This window comes from Rattus norvegicus, chromosome 10 (assembly GCF_036323735.1).
Source record: "Rattus norvegicus strain BN/NHsdMcwi chromosome 10, GRCr8, whole genome shotgun sequence".
In the NCBI taxonomy this organism is placed as follows: domain Eukaryota; kingdom Metazoa; phylum Chordata; class Mammalia; order Rodentia; family Muridae; genus Rattus; species Rattus norvegicus.
The window spans coordinates 61,144,782-61,161,249 of record NC_086028.1 but is presented as its reverse complement, the minus strand read 5'-3'; the positions used below and the strand labels follow the sequence as shown (position 1 = coordinate 61,161,249).

The following is a 16,468-nucleotide window of genomic DNA, read 5'->3' as shown; positions in this document are numbered from 1 at the left end:
TTTGGCTGGCTATATACTTTGTAACTCACTCATCCAAAACCAAAAACATTGTAGATTGTTCTCCAAACTGTGCAACATGCCAGCACTCAGAGGCTGAGGCAGGAGGGTCTCCAAGTTTAGCCAGTGTCCTAACTGCTTCCTGTTGCTGTGATAAACTTGAGGTTTTACCTGGCTTATGTGTCCCAATCGCCGTCCATCACTGAGGGAAGCCAAGGTAGCCATTCAAACAGAACAGAAGCAGAAACCACGGAGGGGTGTGGCCTACTGGCTTGCTTTTCATGGCTTGCTCAGCCTGCTTTCTTATACAACCCAGGACCACCAGCCCAGGGACAGCCCCACCCACAGGAGGCTGGGCCCTCCCATATAAATTATGAATCAAGAAAATGCCTCTTCCGACTTGCCTGTAGGACAGCCATCTGATGAAGACAGTTTCACAGTTGGGATTCCCTCTTCCCTGATACATCTGGGTTTGTGTCAAGAGGACAAAATGACCAGCAGATCCAGCCTGGGATACATAAAAGCTTTTCCTCCAAAAAAGAAAATGGAGGGGTTGGGGATTTAGCTCAGTGGGGGTTGGGGATTTAGCTCAGTGGTAGAGTGCTTGCCTAGCAAGCACAAGGCCCTGGGTTTGGTCCCCAGCTCCGAAAAAAAGAAAAGAAAAGAAAATGGAGCTGGGGAGATGGCTCAGTCAGCACAAAAATTTGAATTATTCTTGTAAGATTTATTTATTTATTTTGTGTATATAAGTACACTGTAGCTATCTTCAGACACACCAGAGGAGGACATGGGATCCCATTACAGATAGTGGTGAGCCACCATGTGGTTGCTGGGAATTGAACTCAGGACCTCTGGAAGAGCAGTCAGTGCCCTTAACCGCTGAGCCATCTCTCCAGCCCTCAAAACTTGAATTTGATCCCAGCACCCACATAAAAAGTTGGGTGTAGCCAGGCCAAAATAGTGAACACCTTTAATCTCAAGAGGCAGAGGCAGGCAGATCTGTGAGTTTGAGACCAGCCTGGTCTACAGAGTGAGTTCCAGAACAGCCAAGGATGCACAGGGAAACCCTCTCTCAAAAACAAAATAAACAAACAAAAAAGGCTGGTGTAGTGATAAGCAGTTGTTGGGGTTTTTTTTTTTCAAAGTTTTTTAAAAAGATTTATTTATTTATCATATATAAGTACACTGTAGGTGTCTTCAGACACACCAGAGGAGGGCATCGGATCTCATTTACATGAAGGTTGTAAGCCATCATGTGTTTGCTGGGATTTGAACTCAGGACCTCTGGAAGAGCAGTTGATGCTGTTAACCACTGAGCCATCTCTCCAGTCCGAGATATGCAGTTATAATGCCAGTGATAGGGAGTTAGAGCCAGGCAGGTCCCTGGGACGCACTGGCCAACAGCCTAGCCTATTTGCAAACCCTACATCCCAGAGAGAGACTCTGTCTCAAAGAACACAGGTAAATAATTCCTGTGGAACATTTTACCTTGGCTTGCTATATACTTAGTAACTCATTTATTCAAAACCAAAGATATTGTGGATTATTCTCTGAACTGTGCAACATGCCTGTAATGCCAGCATTCTGGCTTCCACATGCATGTGCACATACGCACGCATATATGCACATACCAAGAATGTTGAGTGAGGACATGTATAGTATGATAGCCCTTGTATAAAGTTCTGAACCACATAAACAATACCAGATATTATTTCTTTACATAATAAATAAATATAAAGTAAATGTGTAGAGGGTTAGACTCAAACCAAGACAACCCTTGCCTTGGGAGAATGTAATAGGATGAAAGAAGAATATTATACCAAGATTTTAAATACATTTGAAATTATTTTCAAGTATTAAAATATAGAATATAGAGTTTTTTCATTTTAAGCACCTCAGTGGGTTGCTGTGGTTCCAACCCAGGACCTACCTACTGAATACTAGGCCCACCCTCTGACAGTGGGCCACTGCCACAGCCCTCCATTTTAACATAAGTGTGTATTTCAGCAGCGCTAACCAGGATCAAAGGTTGTGCAACTGTCGAGGTTATTTGTGAAACTGTTTTCTTCAGCACGTTAAAGCTCTGTACCACTTAACCACAGCTCCATGGTAACTCGAACGGAATGGCCCCCTTAGACCCATAGGGAGGGGCAGTATTAGAGGTGTAGCCTTGTTGGAGTAGGTATGGCCTTCCTTTGAGGTCTCAGCAGCTCAAGCCAGGTCCAATGCCTCTCTTCCTGCTGCCTTTGGATCCATATGGAGAACTCTCAGCTCCTTCTCCAGCACGATGTCTGTCTGCAGGCCCACCATGCTTCTTGCTATGATGATAATGGACTAATCCTCTCAACTGTAAGCCAGCCCCAGTTAAATGTTGTTCTTTATAAGAGTTGCCATGGTCTTGGTGTCTCTTCACAGCAATAAAATCCTAATTAAGACATTCCCCGTTCTCATAATTTAAACAAAACAAAACAAAAACAAAAACAAAAACAGGGTCTCATCACTCTGGCTGGCCTCCCGTGTGATCCGTAGCCAAGGATGGCTTTAACTCCCTGGTCTTCTTGTCCGACGCCCCTCGTGCTGGGATGACTGGCATGAGCCAGCACACCCAGTACCGTTGGGGTTGCTAAAAACTGGTCTTTCCGTATTGCCCAGGCTGCCCTTGAACTCCTGGGCTCAAGCAATCCCCCAGCCTCAGCCTCTGTGGTGCCTGAAATGACAGACATGTGCCACCATGGCAGGCTCCCTCTATGTTCCGTTTTCCAAGGAACTGGAACAATTTATTTTAAAGGTGGCTGATGGGCCCAGACATTCTTCCCTTTAGATTCCAGGTGCTTTTGTAGGAGGGAAACATTCTCTAAACGTAAGAAGTGAAGCGAGCTATAATTGAAAGTTCCTGCCCGTGTTGTTAATGCTTCTGAATTGCATCATTAATCCGAAGCCATTTGCCTCAGGTTTCAAAATTATTAGTTTGTTTTCTTCCCACCCCTCCCCCACCCAGTGCTGGAGAATCAAACTCAAAGCTTCATGCTTTTCTAGGCACCGCCCTGTCAATGAGCCACACCCCCAGGCCCGTGTGCCTGCCATTCCAGCCCACTTACAATAGTGCAATGTCCAATCCCATGGGAAAGATTCCTTAAACCAAAGCCCTGAACCCTAGAGCCCTCTAACCTGGAAGTAATGACTCATAGGTGCTGGCCCAACCTAAGGATCAGGCCACACCTTCGCAACCCCATGGGTCATATCTGAGGGTTCTCAAGGACAGAATGATGGGCCTTGTGGGCCATCTGATCCCCTAAGGATGTTCTGACTTCAGGCTGTCTTTCCTGGCAGGTGAATCCGCCTCTGTCCAGCCTGGCCGCCTATGGTCTGGCCAGAGCAGAGGAACAAGGTCTAGATCCTGGTCAGTGTAAAGGATCAGAGCTCAGTTCTGGCTAGTATAGAGAGACAGGGTCTAGTCCTTCTCTGCCTCCAATAGGTGGGACCCAAATGTCAAGAAACTTGGCTGAGAATCCCAGGTTTGCCTCGTTGAACATGGAGCCCAGCTTCCATTTCTCCAGCCTCGAGTTCTAGAGAACAAGAGGGGTGAGGGGCTCCAAGACCCACACTGTACAGGTGTTGTAGGAGAGAGGAAAGACAAAGACCCTCTCCGGGCTACTTAGCTCATTACCAGAGCTCCTGAGCATTTGACATCTGCAAAACCTCATTAGGTAAATGCTAACTCGTCCCTTCTGCTAGGCCTAGCACTCGTAAATGTACTGTGACGAGGGCGGTGTGTTTATGAGAATAGGATGTACATGATAAATTATCTGGCATTTTAATATCGCTTAGCACATCGTTCGCCCTGCAGCAGACACCATCTATATGGCAAACACTGAAGCTGACTGGCTTGGGTCGGCCCTCAGGTCAGTATAGGCAAAGGAATAAGGAAGGGAGGTGTCCCCAGAGTGCCTGACTCCCATCCTTTCATGATTTACCGTCCATGGTCCAGTATCTAAAGAGAAACGGGGCTTCATTTCATAGGCAGCCCCCTGAAGACTGCAGCGCAGGGCTATTGCAGAGGATGGGCTGGGTAAACATTTGTTGAAATGTAGAGTCACAAATAAACGAACGGACAAGACCCCCTGGACGGTGCCTCTCCACCAAACAGCAACAGCGTTTGGAGTGGCTCTGCTGGGCTCTCCTTTGGGTTAAAACTTCCCATTAATACAAAGACAGTTCTATCGGCACAGCCTTGCAAGAGTTCCTTCAATAATGAGAGGAAGAAGGACAAGCTGTGACGGTGTGGGGAAGCAGGGAGTAGGCAGGAACCAGCAACAGCCTCCCCTCCCCCACAAACATGAATACTACCTAGAGACACCAATCAAAGATGTCCAGCCAGCTGCTGAGTAGAGGCCATTTCCTCAAACATGCATGTCACCTGAAATCCCAGCACTACAGAGGCAGAAGCAGAAGGATCAGAGCTACATAGTGAACTCCAGGCTATCCTGGACTACCTGAGACCCATCAGCTCAGCTACATAGTGAATTCCAGGCTATCCTGGACTACCTGAGACCCTGCCTCACAAAAGAAAAAAAAAAAAAACCAGCAGTGGTGGTGCACAGCTTTTAATCCCAGCAGTCGGAAAGCAGAGGCAGGCAGATCTCTGAGTTCAAGGCCAGCCTGATCTACAAAGTGTGTTTCAGGATAGCCAGGGCTACATAGAGAAACCCTGTCTTCAAAAACTAAAAAGAGGAGGATGAAGAGGAAGAAGAGGAGGAAGAAAAGAAGAAAAGAAGGAAGGAAGAGAAAGAAAGGAAGGAAGGGAAGGAAAAGAAGGGAGGGAAGGAGGGAAGGAAGGAAGGAAGGAAGGAAGGAAGGAGAAAAAGAAATACATGCATATTGCCTACTAAAAGGAAAGGTATCACAACATGAAAAAAAAAGGAAAGGTATTCACTGTTCATTGTGGACCAATTAGAAGCAGACTCCCAAGTCTGACTTTGCCAAACCTTTCTAGAAATGCCCCCCCACCCCCGACTCCTGTTAGGCACCTGTTTCCTCAGGTGAGAGCTGCTAAACACTGAGAGGTGCTGTCAGTGGTTTGTGTGACAGGTGTGAACCTTGCTGGGGGCCAGCTACACACTGAGCACTGTGGTATCAAACCATTAGCACCTCTGAACCCAGCAATTCCCAGCCTCTGCTGCGTGAAAATAATCCAGAGGTGTTTGTTTAGACACAGCTGAAAGTGCACTCACCTATTCCGGGTCAGTGGGTGCGAGGTGGGGCCCTGGAATCTGCGTTATTCATAAGCATCCATCAAGGTGGGATGGAAGTCTATTTTATTTGTAGAGGGCCTTTGAAAGAGTCTGCAGAGGAGAGAGACTGTACTCACTGAATCTTGTGGGGGATATGGGGGGCAGTTCTGCTGCAGAGCTGCCCACCCCAACAGCATGATTGATTAAACTGAGACATACCCAGCTATGTAGAGATCCCCACCCCCTGCCAGCTGGTACTCAGCATTGGCAAGAGCGTTCATTTCTCAATAGGTTTCTTGTCTCTTTGTCTATGTCCTTACCTGATCCTAGCAACATACAGAGCAGTTGACTGCATTCACCCAATAGAGAAACTGAGGCAGGCACATGGCATAGCATGGTGTATGCACGGGGGAGACAGGGCAAGCGTGCCCTGCCAGGTAGTGCCCTAGGCATCTCCTATCCAGATTCCTTTCACACCTCAGGCTGAAGTTAACCATACAAAGTCAAGCCAAGGGTCGGAAGACTGGAGCTTTCAGCTCCAAGTCTGTCTCAGTCTTAGCCTTTGGTCTTTCCAGAAAATGGACTTTTCTCTGGATGACAGCACTTCCACCTACCTCTTTGTGGGGTCCTACCCCATGTCAGTAGCACTCACAAGTGCTCAAACTCAGACTGAGGATGGGCCTGTATTCTGCCCAGAGCCTGGCCCACACGCCATTTCTCCAGAGGGTATCTTAAGGCTCCCTAGATCAATGCTTTGTAAGCTAGGACCTTTTTACCCACTTCTAGATTTTTCCTAAGAGCTAGCTCCTACAGGTCCAAGAACTGTGAGCTGCTCTTCCACACAGCCACTTCTGGTCAGCCTCTCTTCCACCCCACTCTCCCCATGAGCCCATGAGTCAGACTTTGATTTAAAAAGAACACAGGGTCAGGAATTGGTATAACCAGGCTCCTGTATCCAGTCCCAGTTGCTAGACACTTGAAGCCTCAGTTTTCCTATTTGCAAGATGGTACCACCTCTTCTTTTTCCCCCAAAGGACATGTGGAGACTGTCTGCTGTTTTTGATACCCATGTCACAGCATAATACTTTAATGATGCAGATGTGTATGTGTCTGTGTCTGTCTGTGTGTGTGTGCGTGCATGTGTGCATGCGTATGTGTATGTATGAGTGTGCATGTATGTGAGTAAGTGTGCATGCATGTGTATGTGTGTATGAGTGTGTATGTACACGCGTGTGTATGATTGTGTATGTGTGTACAAGTATGTATGTATGAGTGTGCATGTATGTAAGTGTGCATGCATGTGTGTATACATGCATGTGCATGTGTGTGTGTGTGTGTGTGTGTGTGTGTGTGTGTGTGTGTAAGGCCTAAGCCCCTTCAATCCTCCTACAATGCCAGCCTGCTGAGACCAGCAACCCCTATCTCTCCTTAGACTCAGACTCTTTTTTTTTTTTTTTTTTTTTTCCGGAGCTGGGGACTGAACCCAGGGCCTTGTGCTTGCTAGGCAAGTACTCTACCACTGAGCTAAATCCCCAACCCCTCAGACTCAGAACTCTTAAGAAGGCTGAGTGGGAGGGTTGGGGATTTAGCTCAGTGGTAGAGCGCTTGCCTAGCAACCGCAAAGCCCTGGGTTCGGTCCCCAGCTCCGGAAGAAAAAAAAAAAAGAAAAGAAAAAAAAAGTAAAGAAGGCTGAGTGGGCTCCCCAGCACCCAGACTGCCAGGCCAGCTCATTCCCCTGTAATCCCTGAAGTTTGGCCCCTCAACCCCCACCCCCACTCCATCTGGCTGACCCCATCCAAGAAGCCTCATGGGGATCCCAGCGGAGAACAAGGCTTTACCTGTGCAACCAGCTCCACTCTGAGTCTCTTCAGCTCTGCAGGGGTGAAGAAGGAGAGGCAAGAGAAGGGGGAATGGAAACATGGGTAGGGGGAGTTATTGTTTGAAAAGGGGTCTTGGGGTTGGGGATTTAGCTCAGTGGTAGAGCGCTTGCCTAGGAAGCGCAAGGCCCTGGGTTCGGTCCCCAGCTCCAAAAAAAAAAAGAACCGAAAAGGGGTCTTGCTGGATAGCTCTGGTTGGTCTAGAACTCATGGTTGTATAGACCAGGCTACCCTCAGACATGTGACAATCTTTCTGCTGTTGTCTCCTGAGTACTGGAATTTACTACCATATTCACTCTCTGTTAGGTCTTAATTGCAGTTCTCAGCAACCACCAGTCCCCCTGATCTGATCTCTGTGCCTGGGCCTCAATTTCCTGAGTGAAATGGGACCTCCGGCTCCACGCTGGACAGTAAAAGAATGGGCGAAATGATGGCTGGGGTGTGATTGGCAGAGGAGGACGTGGTTTCCAAAGATAGGAGGTGATCAATCACTCAAGCAGGAAAGCCAGGCCCATGGGAGCAGGCTATAATCTAGACCTCAAGAGGCGGAAGCAGAGGGGTCAGAGGTTAAAGGTCAGCCTGGGTTAGGGTGAGTCCAAGGCCAGCATGAGCAAATGAGTGGGACCTTGTCTCAGTATAAGAAGTATAAAGAGGACTAGACATAAATTCAAGATCAACCTCAGAATGAGTTCAGGCCTTCTGGGCAATGCAGCAAAATCCTTTCTCAGAATAAAAACTCCAGAGCTTGGTTAGAGTGTGCCGTGTGTGTGTGTGTGTGTGTGTGTGTGTGTGTGTGTGTGTGTGTGTGAGAGAGAGAGAGAGAGAGAGAGAGAGAGAGACCTCGTTCAATTCACAGTCCCACAAAGAAAACAGGAAAACCAAAAAGAGGAAAAAGAAACCACATAATTCTCCATTTTTTTTTAAACCAGTGAATCTAGTCTCTTACAGGAAGAAAGAAAACAAATCCAGTTTTGTGAAGTCCCTCATGCCTGTCATCTTGTCATTGTCAAGGCTAATGTAGGGCCTCACCACACTGCTGGGAAATCAGAATTAGTCCCATTTCACAGATGAGAAGACTGAGACTCAGGGGCTCAAATGACCCCACCTGAATGATGCAACTAAGAGCGATAGGGAAGGCCCTCTCCTCTCCTAGCTCCAGTACTCACCTTGCATATAGCTAGTGGTTGACACTCTCATATTAGACTCAATAGAGCAATGGTTCTCAAGCTTCCTAACGCTGCAACCCTTCAGTACAGTTCCTGGTGTTATGGTGACCCCCAACCGTAAAATTATTTTCATTGCTACTTCATAAGTGTAAGTTTCCTACCGTTATAAATCGTCATATATAAAAATATCTGTGTTTTCCCATGATTGAAAGTGACCCCTGTGAAAGGGTCCGCCAAGGGGTCACAACCCACGTGTTGAGAACCTTGACAATAGAGGGACACAGCTAAAACTGATAAGCCTCTCCCACACAGACTCAGTGAAAACCGGAGTAAACAGGATTCCATCCACACCAGGCCAGGGCTTATGGAGCCGCACCTGCACAAGCAGCAGCCTGTTCCCAGCACAGCTGTTCCCAGAGAGGCAGCAGGGATTTGCTTAGTTGCCTGGCCACCACAGGAGGCACAAGTGTGGGCCAGGCAGCACCTAGCCTTTACACCCAAACTCAACCATCACCCCAGGAGATCTCTTCCCTGGCCTGCTTCCCTCTGTCCATCCTGACCATGCCCTGGTCCAAGTCCTCACCCAGTCTGTCCTTTTGGGTCTTTCAAGTCACTCAGGGACTGAGTGAGGAGCCTGGCCTAGGTCCTGTTTGCATGTGACCTGACAGAAAGTGAGCAAACTGTCCCAGCAGTGTCCTGGGACAGCCCAGGGTACACTTGTCCTGCTAGGATGTAAACAGCCTGTACCTGACTTCCTGAGGAGGTAATCCTGTGGCTTGCCCACCTGCATCTACAAAGGAGGGGGTTTTTGAGGAGTTCATATCCTCATTCCCCAGATGACTTCTACGGCTATGGGTTCTGTTGGGCCCAGCACGGAAGACTGTGCCCTGGGCATTCTTGAGAACCTGTGTTTCTTGTGTGTATGCACATCCTGGGGAGGCTCACCGTGCCACAGAATCTGTCACCACTGCATGTGTCTGTAGCCTGTAGCCCGGAATGGGTGATCTTTTTCACTGAGTGTCTCGTGTGTGTGTGTGTGTGTGTGTGTGTGTGTGTGTGTGTGTGTGTGTGTGTGTGTGTGTGTGTGTGTGTGTGTGTGTTTGCAATGCCCCACACACCTGCGCCTGTCCCGCGAGAGTGAATGCAGCCCCCTCATGGGCTGGCACATGCGGAATGAGTAGCTCGCTGGGGCCAAGTCTGCGACCCTAAGTCAGGGAAGGCTCGGAGTGGCCCTGCGCGCCTCCCGTGTGTGTGAGCGCGCCCTGTGAGCGCGAGGAAGTGGTTGCTCTCCTGGCTCGCTCGCTCGCTCCCTCACTCTCTCCGTGCCCGCCAGCCCGCCCGCCCGCCCGCCCGCGCGCGCAGCCCGCACACTCACCGCTTGGTTGCTGCCGGGTGACGCGGGCTGGGCCCGCCCCCTGCTGCCGGCCCCGCACTCACTTGCACCGGCCGCCGCCGAGCAGGCAGCAGCCGCGTCAGGGCCGTCCGGGGGCCACACCGGCGATGCCCGCAGCCCCCGCAGCGCCCCGCGGGACCCGCTGACTTACCCCCGGGCCGGGGTCATACCGGGCCGGGCCGGGCCGCGAGCGGCGGCGCTGCCTGCATGACCCTCCGGAGGCGCGGGGAGAAGGCGACCATCAGCATCCAAGAGCATATGGCCATCGACGTGTGTCCCGGGCCCATCCGGCCTATCAAGCAGATCTCCGATTACTTCCCCCGCTTCCCGCGGGGCCTCCCCCCCACCGCCGCGCCCCGCGCCTCCGCGCCCCCGGACGCCCCCGCGCGCTCGCCCGCAGCCACCGCCGGCCCCCGCAGCCCCTCCGACGGCGCCCGCGACGACGACGAAGATGTGGACCAGCTCTTCGGAGCCTACGGTGCCAGCCCAGGCCCCAGCCCCGGACCCAGCCCCGTGAGGCCGCCGGCCAAGCCCCCCGAGGACGAACCGGACGCCGACGGCTACGAGTCAGACGACTGCAGTAAGTTTCCCAGTCGCCGGCCGCGCGCCCCCTCCCAGCACCCGGGTCCCTGCAGGGCAAGCGCCGCCGCCGCCCAGTACACCTGCACACAAGAGCTGGGAAGTTTGGGGGCGTCCTCTGGGGGCGCCCCGTCTCCAGGCCTCCGCTCCCCGGGGCGCGCCCCGCACTCCTTCTCGGCCCGCGCGCCGGGAGCTCCAGCGCGGGCGGCGGCTTTTGTTCCCGGGAAGGGCGGAGCTGCGCCCCGGAGAGACACCAGTTGCTGCGGGCCGCGCGGTCCCTCCCGGCCCCAGAGCCCTGTGCGGGCAGTCCCGAGGTGGCCACCTGGAGAGCTGGGGACCCTGCGGTAACTGGGGCGGGCCCCGCAGCCCATACCGCGCCGCGGCTCTGCTGGTGCGCGGGGCCGAGGACCAGGACCATGGGGCTGCTTGTCCTTTGGAAAAACCTTGGCGGTTCCTCTTCCCGCATCCGCGGACCCCGCTGGCCCTGGCCGTGGACCTTCGCCCACCTGTTACGCCGGCTTCCCTAATCAGGAATGTCCCTAGCCACCCCCTCCTCACGGACTCAGCCCCAGGGAGACAACAGACAACAGGGTCTCCTGAGCCAGGCCAGGACCTCTTCTGGTGTCTTGTGTGGTCCCTAAGGGTGCCTGATCCGGCCCACCAGGGACCATCCAGAAAGCAAAGGAGGAAAGAAGTCACATCACCCGTCCCATGAATTTGCTAGGGGCTGGGGTTGGGGGTGACTACATGGAAGGGCCCCAGCCCAGCTGTCATCCTGGTTCACTTAGAAAAAAACAGAGCCAGCCTCAAAACCTAGTCATGGGTGCCATGGGACCGTGGGATTGGGGGATAGCATACCAGCTTCCCCAAGGCAAAAGCAGCCCCTCCTCCGTACAACATTTGTAGTTATGCCTTGTCTGGGCGTTCCCCAGGGCCTCTGGGCTAGGGGCTGACTGTTCCCCAGCATAACATGTGCCTTGGATGCTGAGGCTGGGAGTTCACAGTGTCACCCTGGGAACAGACTCCACGTTTCACTTCAGGGAGCCCATCGACAGAGGTGGATCAAGTCTGGGCAGGGAACACTGCCTTTTGTGTGTTTTCTAGGCCTGGACCCTCTAACTCAGGGCACATGGAGGCCCTACCCACAAGCATAAAGGCTGAGGCGCAGGCCCCGCCCTCTGCTCTCCTGCAGGCTGAGGGAAACTAGAGGGGCTGCATTTATTAAAGTCTGCAAAGCTGCGCCCTGGATTTACTCTTTGCCCAGTTCCTGGCACTCTCAGCAAGGATCCAGGCTGGCGGCCCTCTAGGAGGCCCTAAGTAGGACCACAGTTAGCCCCCTTAGTGGGGTCCAGAGCCATCCTGGGAAGAAAGGATAGGAAGCCATTCCCATTTGCAGCATTCTGTCTGAGCAGGTGGACAAAGATTGTGCCTGAGGCACGGGCCACCCTCAGGTGCCATAGCAGCTCAGGGGATGACATAAGGCCAAGAGGGAAGAAACCTAGTCATTTTGGCTATCCTGAAACCCATCAGAAGGAATAAAGCAGGCCGGAAGCCCCACCTCCGGTCTGTCGACTCTGGCGTTTTTTCAGAACTCTGTCAGCAGCTGGGAGTGGAGCAAAGGGAACCGTGCTGAGTCCCTGGGCTCAGGCCACAGGTGTCCTAGCTGGAGACAGGCTCACATGAGTAGGGCCTAGATACAACGTTCTCAACTGAAACTGGGGGCTGGCCACACCCAGGTGGCTGTGATACACTGACCAAGTGTGGAGAAGAGGTCTGGAGCTTGCAGAGCTGAGGAAGTGGGGATGAAGCTGAGCATCTTATTAGGGCAGAGAGCACAAGGGCTGTGGCTCTCACAGGTGAGGAGAGCCCGAGCAGGACCACTCTGTACCCAAGGCTGTGCACCCTGTGAGCTCTGACAACCAGACCTCTTAGAATAAGCCTAAGTGATTCAAGCCAGATGGTTCATTATGGCTTTAGCCAGGGTTATGCTATTTGCTGCTCCAATTATTGGATTATCTGTTCGGATGAAAAGAAATGAGGGCGGCTGCTCTGTTGTCCAGGCAGAGGCGCGAAAACAGCCTGTTTGCTTAGCCTGGTTCTCCTCTTTAAAGCCCCTCCCTTGCTGGTCACCTCAAAGTATGCAAGTATGGGCACACGAACACACACACACACACACACACACACACACACACACACACCTCATTCCCTGCTGAGCTTAGGAGGTCAGTGAAAAAGACACAGCATCACGCTAGACCCCAGCACCCAGGTATCACAAGCTACCTGCCCCCCCCCATGTGCAGAGGGAACTCGGACCCCAAAGCTGCAATGACTGAGAGGCTTTGGACTACAAGTACCATGAAATCAGTTCAAAGTAGCTCACACCGGCAGATCAGCAAAGGTCCTGCTGCAGACACCATGGTAAACTGGAGCAGCCCTCCAGCATCCCTGGCGATGAGGCTTCTGTCAGTCCTTCCTCTCAGCCAGCTCTTTCCCTCTTGGGCTGAAAACCAGGGCAGGTTCTCTATTCCCAAGGGCATATGGATGAGGAACACCAGATATAAAACAGAGTCACAGTTTTGGTCTCAGACTCCATCAGCTAAGTGGGACCCTCGTGATCCAAGGTGGCTGCTGTGGGTCCAGGCATCACATATATCTAAGGTCTTAGATTGGATTTAGAATGAAATATTTTCTATTCTCATGTCTAGGATCCAGAAAATCTCTCTTAGAAGTTCCCAGGAGACTTGTCCTTTTGTCTCATTGGCTAGAATTGCACCACGTGTCCATGTTCCCAAATGATTCACTCAGCTAGGTCAGGACAGGAGCCCACGGAGGTCTGGAGCAAGGGTGAAGTGGGAACCGTTGTCGGGTCTTCCTAGAAGGCCCTCCTGGGCCTGGCAGATCCTCGTTACTGATGTCCGTGCCTCTTCCTTCAGCCATAACACCTTTGGGTCTCCGTCATATTCTATCACTTCAACAGTATAATGACAACTGTGTATCAGGGCACCATATGGGGTCACAGAGGTCCAGGCATGGGCTGGACCACAGTCTCTGGTTTTAGGATACTCACGGAAACCCAGCACAAAGACCAACATGAGAGGGAGGGAGACAGGCCTCCGCAGAGGCCTCAGCTGGGGGAAGGAGAAAGAAGGTTAGCAGAGTGGAGGGAGATTTGGGGGGCAGCAAAGAAATGGAAATGTCAGAAGCACAGGCCAGAGGGGGTACGGTAGAACCAAGTGTCTGAGACAAAGGGGAGGGGCTGATGAGGTCAAGGCGATCAAACAGAAAGGTTTGTAAATGACAAACCAAGGATGGCTCGACTCGATGGGCTTTTGAACGACTTAAAGCAGTGGAAAAGGGAGCTTAAGTCTCAGCTCCGTCTCTAGACTCCACGAAGTAGAGATGTATCATTCACTCCTCTGCATCCAACCCCACAGTGCCTACCTAGTCCATGCCTCAGTTTCCCCACTTATGAAGTGCTTTCAAGTCAGGCTTGATGATTTTCTATACATTCTTGCCTATTTGAAAAATATTTTTATTGTATTTTTTATTGTGTATGTGTGAAGGGGTGCACGTGTGCCACAGCACACTTGCGGAGGTCAGAAGGCAACTCTGAGGAGTTGGTTCTGTCCCTCCACTTTGCCGTGCATCCCAGGGATTGGACTCAGCTCACCAGGAATGCAAAGCAAGTACCTTTACCCCTGAACCAGCTCATCAGCCCCAGCGAAACTATTTAAGAGGCTGACATTTTTCTTCCAAATACAAAACAAAAGGGACAGATTTCTGATTCCCAGGTGGACAGGTCAAGCGAGTTCAAGTGCAGACCAAGGTCACCGCCAGCTGCCTGTCTGCACTGGCCCTGTTGGGGAATGCTCAGCCTTGGAGGAAGCGACAGGGGCTTGTGCTTCATTCTCTCTGAATTAGCCCCATTAAAGCGCTATAATTATCAGCAAGTCAGTGACAACTCTCAGAGGCCCATTAGTGACCAACCTTCATTATTTTTCCAAAGACGTAAACTTTCGTCAGGGCCCATGATCTGAGTGGCTCTAAGGGCAAGGCCCTCGAGATCCTGGGGCTTACAGAGAGGCATACTCTCTTGTCCTTTGGGCCCTGCCATTGTCACCACCACTGCCACCGCCGCTCTGCTCAGGCCCTTCAGGTTAGTGGTGAGTCCCCATTCCCACCCTGCACCAGTGCTGAGGCTCAAACCCAGGGGCCTGGTCATATAAGGTAAGGGCTCTACTGCTGAGCCATGTCCCCAGCCCCTTCTCCTCCTCTTCTTCCTCTTCTTCCTCTTCCTCCTCCTCTTCTTCCTTTCTTTGTTTCTTTCTTTCTTCCTAGCTGCATTTTCAGGACTTGAGTTACACACAAATTGGGGAAGAAAACCCTTCAGGAAGCCACTAGGCTTTAAGACAAACTCCCGCTCTGCAGAGCCACCCTCACTCAGCTACCTCCCCACTCTGAGCCTCATTTCTACAAATGGAAAAGGGCAAACTTTGGATCACCCACCCCTTAAGACAGCTCCTCCACACATGTGGTCTCTCCAAATGGTGACCAAGCTTCTAGGGACAAGACAGAATTTCTTCTAGGACTTTGGTGTACTAGACATTCATCAGTCCTTTCTGGCCACACACTGGGCACACTGTTCTTTCCCCGGGGGTGGCAACAGGTGTTAGTGTTTCAGGAGACAGCCCTCCATGTTCCCTGTCTCGTCCTCTGGAGTTGGGACACAAGTAGACATCGTGGGGTGTGTGCTGTTGCACATGGAACCACACCAAATCCCTCCTCTGGGAAGTTGGCTGAACCTCAAAGCCATTTGAATGACTCCACCATGAGCACTAACCATCTGCTGCTTGCTGGTCCCCTGGGTACCTGAGGCAGCATCCTGCCCTCATAGGGTGAGGTCTTCAGGGTGCAGGTAGCCTGAGCTGGACATCATGCAAACTGATTATAATGCAAAGCCATCACCTCTGCAGAATGATGTTGCAGAAGCCCAGCTGGGCTGCTGATATTAAGGTGATGGTGCTTTGCAGTATTCTCATGCTCAGTATCCTTGCCTGCAGCATCCTCAGTATCCTCACCCTCAGTATCCTCTCCCTCAGTATCCTCTCCTCACCCTCAGTATCCTTACCCTCAGTATCCTCTCCCTCAGTATCCTCACCCTCAGTATCCTCTCCCTCAGTATCCTCCCCCTCAGTATCCTCTCCCTCAGTATCCTCTCCCTCAGTATCCTCTCCCTCAGTATCCTCTCCCTCAGTATCCTCCCCCTCAGTATCCTCACCCTCAGTATCCTCTCCCTCAGTATCCTCTCCCTCAGTATCCTCTCCCTCAGTATCCTCTCCCTCAGTATCCTCTCCCTCAGTATCCTCTCCCTCAGTATCCTCTCCCTCAGTATCCTCTCCCTCAGTATCCTCACCCTCAGTATCCTCTCCCTCAGTATCCTCACCCTCAGTATCCTCTTCCTCAGTATCCTCACCCTCAGTATCCTCACCCTCAGTATCCTCTTCCTCAGTATCCTCACCCTCAGTATCCTCACCCTCAGTATCCTCTCCCTCAGTATCCTCTCCCTCAGTATCCTCTCCCTCAGTATCCTCACCCTCAGTATCCTCTCCCTCAGTATCCTCTCCCTCAGTATCCTCTCCCTCAGTATCCTCCCCCTCAGTATCCTCTCCCTCAGTATCCTCACCCTCAGTATCCTCACCCTCAGTATCCTCTCCCTCAGTATCCTCTCCCTCAGTATCCTCACCCTCAGTATCCTCTCCCTCAGTATCCTCTCCCTCAGTATCCTCTCCCTCAGTATCCTCTCCCATAGCATCTTCCTCTACAGTATCCCACCCACAGCATCTTTACCTGCAGCGTCCTCATCCTCGGCACCCTCTTCCACAGCATCCTCGTCTGTAGTAGTCTCACCCACAGCAGCCTCTCCTGCAATACCTTCATTATCTTCTCCCACAGCACCCTCCCCCACAGCATCTTCCCCTACAGCAACTTCACAGTGTCCTTACCTGCAGTATCCTCGTCTGTAGCCTTCTCATCCATAGCATCCTCACCTGCACACCTTTCGGAAGGGGGAAAGGATACTGCAGCAAAGAACCCAGTGTGGTCATCACTAATGCATGCATTTCTCACTAGGGGATGATACTTGCAGCTCACTGCAGGCTTGTTGACTTAGTCTGAACCCGGTTCTAACAAGTATTACCTGGTTTGTGGGAGAAAGAGCTGTTTGTG

At 51.7% G+C, this 16,468-nt stretch overlaps 1 protein-coding gene and 1 long non-coding RNA gene across 5 annotated transcripts in view; one reads left to right on the top strand and one right to left on the bottom strand.

Moving 5' to 3' along the window:
* Positions 1 to 1,104: 1,104 nt before the first annotated feature.
* Positions 1,105 to 9,784, bottom strand: LOC134480823 (uncharacterized). Of its 4 annotated transcripts, XR_010055679.1 has the most exons (4): positions 9,647 to 9,781; positions 7,067 to 7,101; positions 5,229 to 5,339; positions 1,105 to 2,704 (listed from the first exon to the last, which is right to left on the bottom strand). It is a non-coding gene; the product is annotated as an uncharacterized LOC134480823 (long non-coding RNA). The 4 variants fall into 4 exon arrangements; XR_010055678.1 differs by lacking the exon at positions 7,067 to 7,101 and having other exon boundaries at positions 9,647 to 9,784; XR_010055677.1 differs by lacking the exon at positions 9,647 to 9,781 and having other exon boundaries at positions 7,067 to 9,508.
* The window catches only part of Doc2b (double C2 domain beta), a 25,239-nt gene continuing 18,487 nt past the window's right edge, over positions 9,717 to 16,468 (top strand). Inside the window, 1 exon segment of the mRNA NM_031142.1 lies at positions 9,717 to 10,244. Coding sequence (NP_112404.1) covers positions 9,872 to 10,244 — 373 coding nt within the window. The 5' untranslated portion in view covers positions 9,717 to 9,871.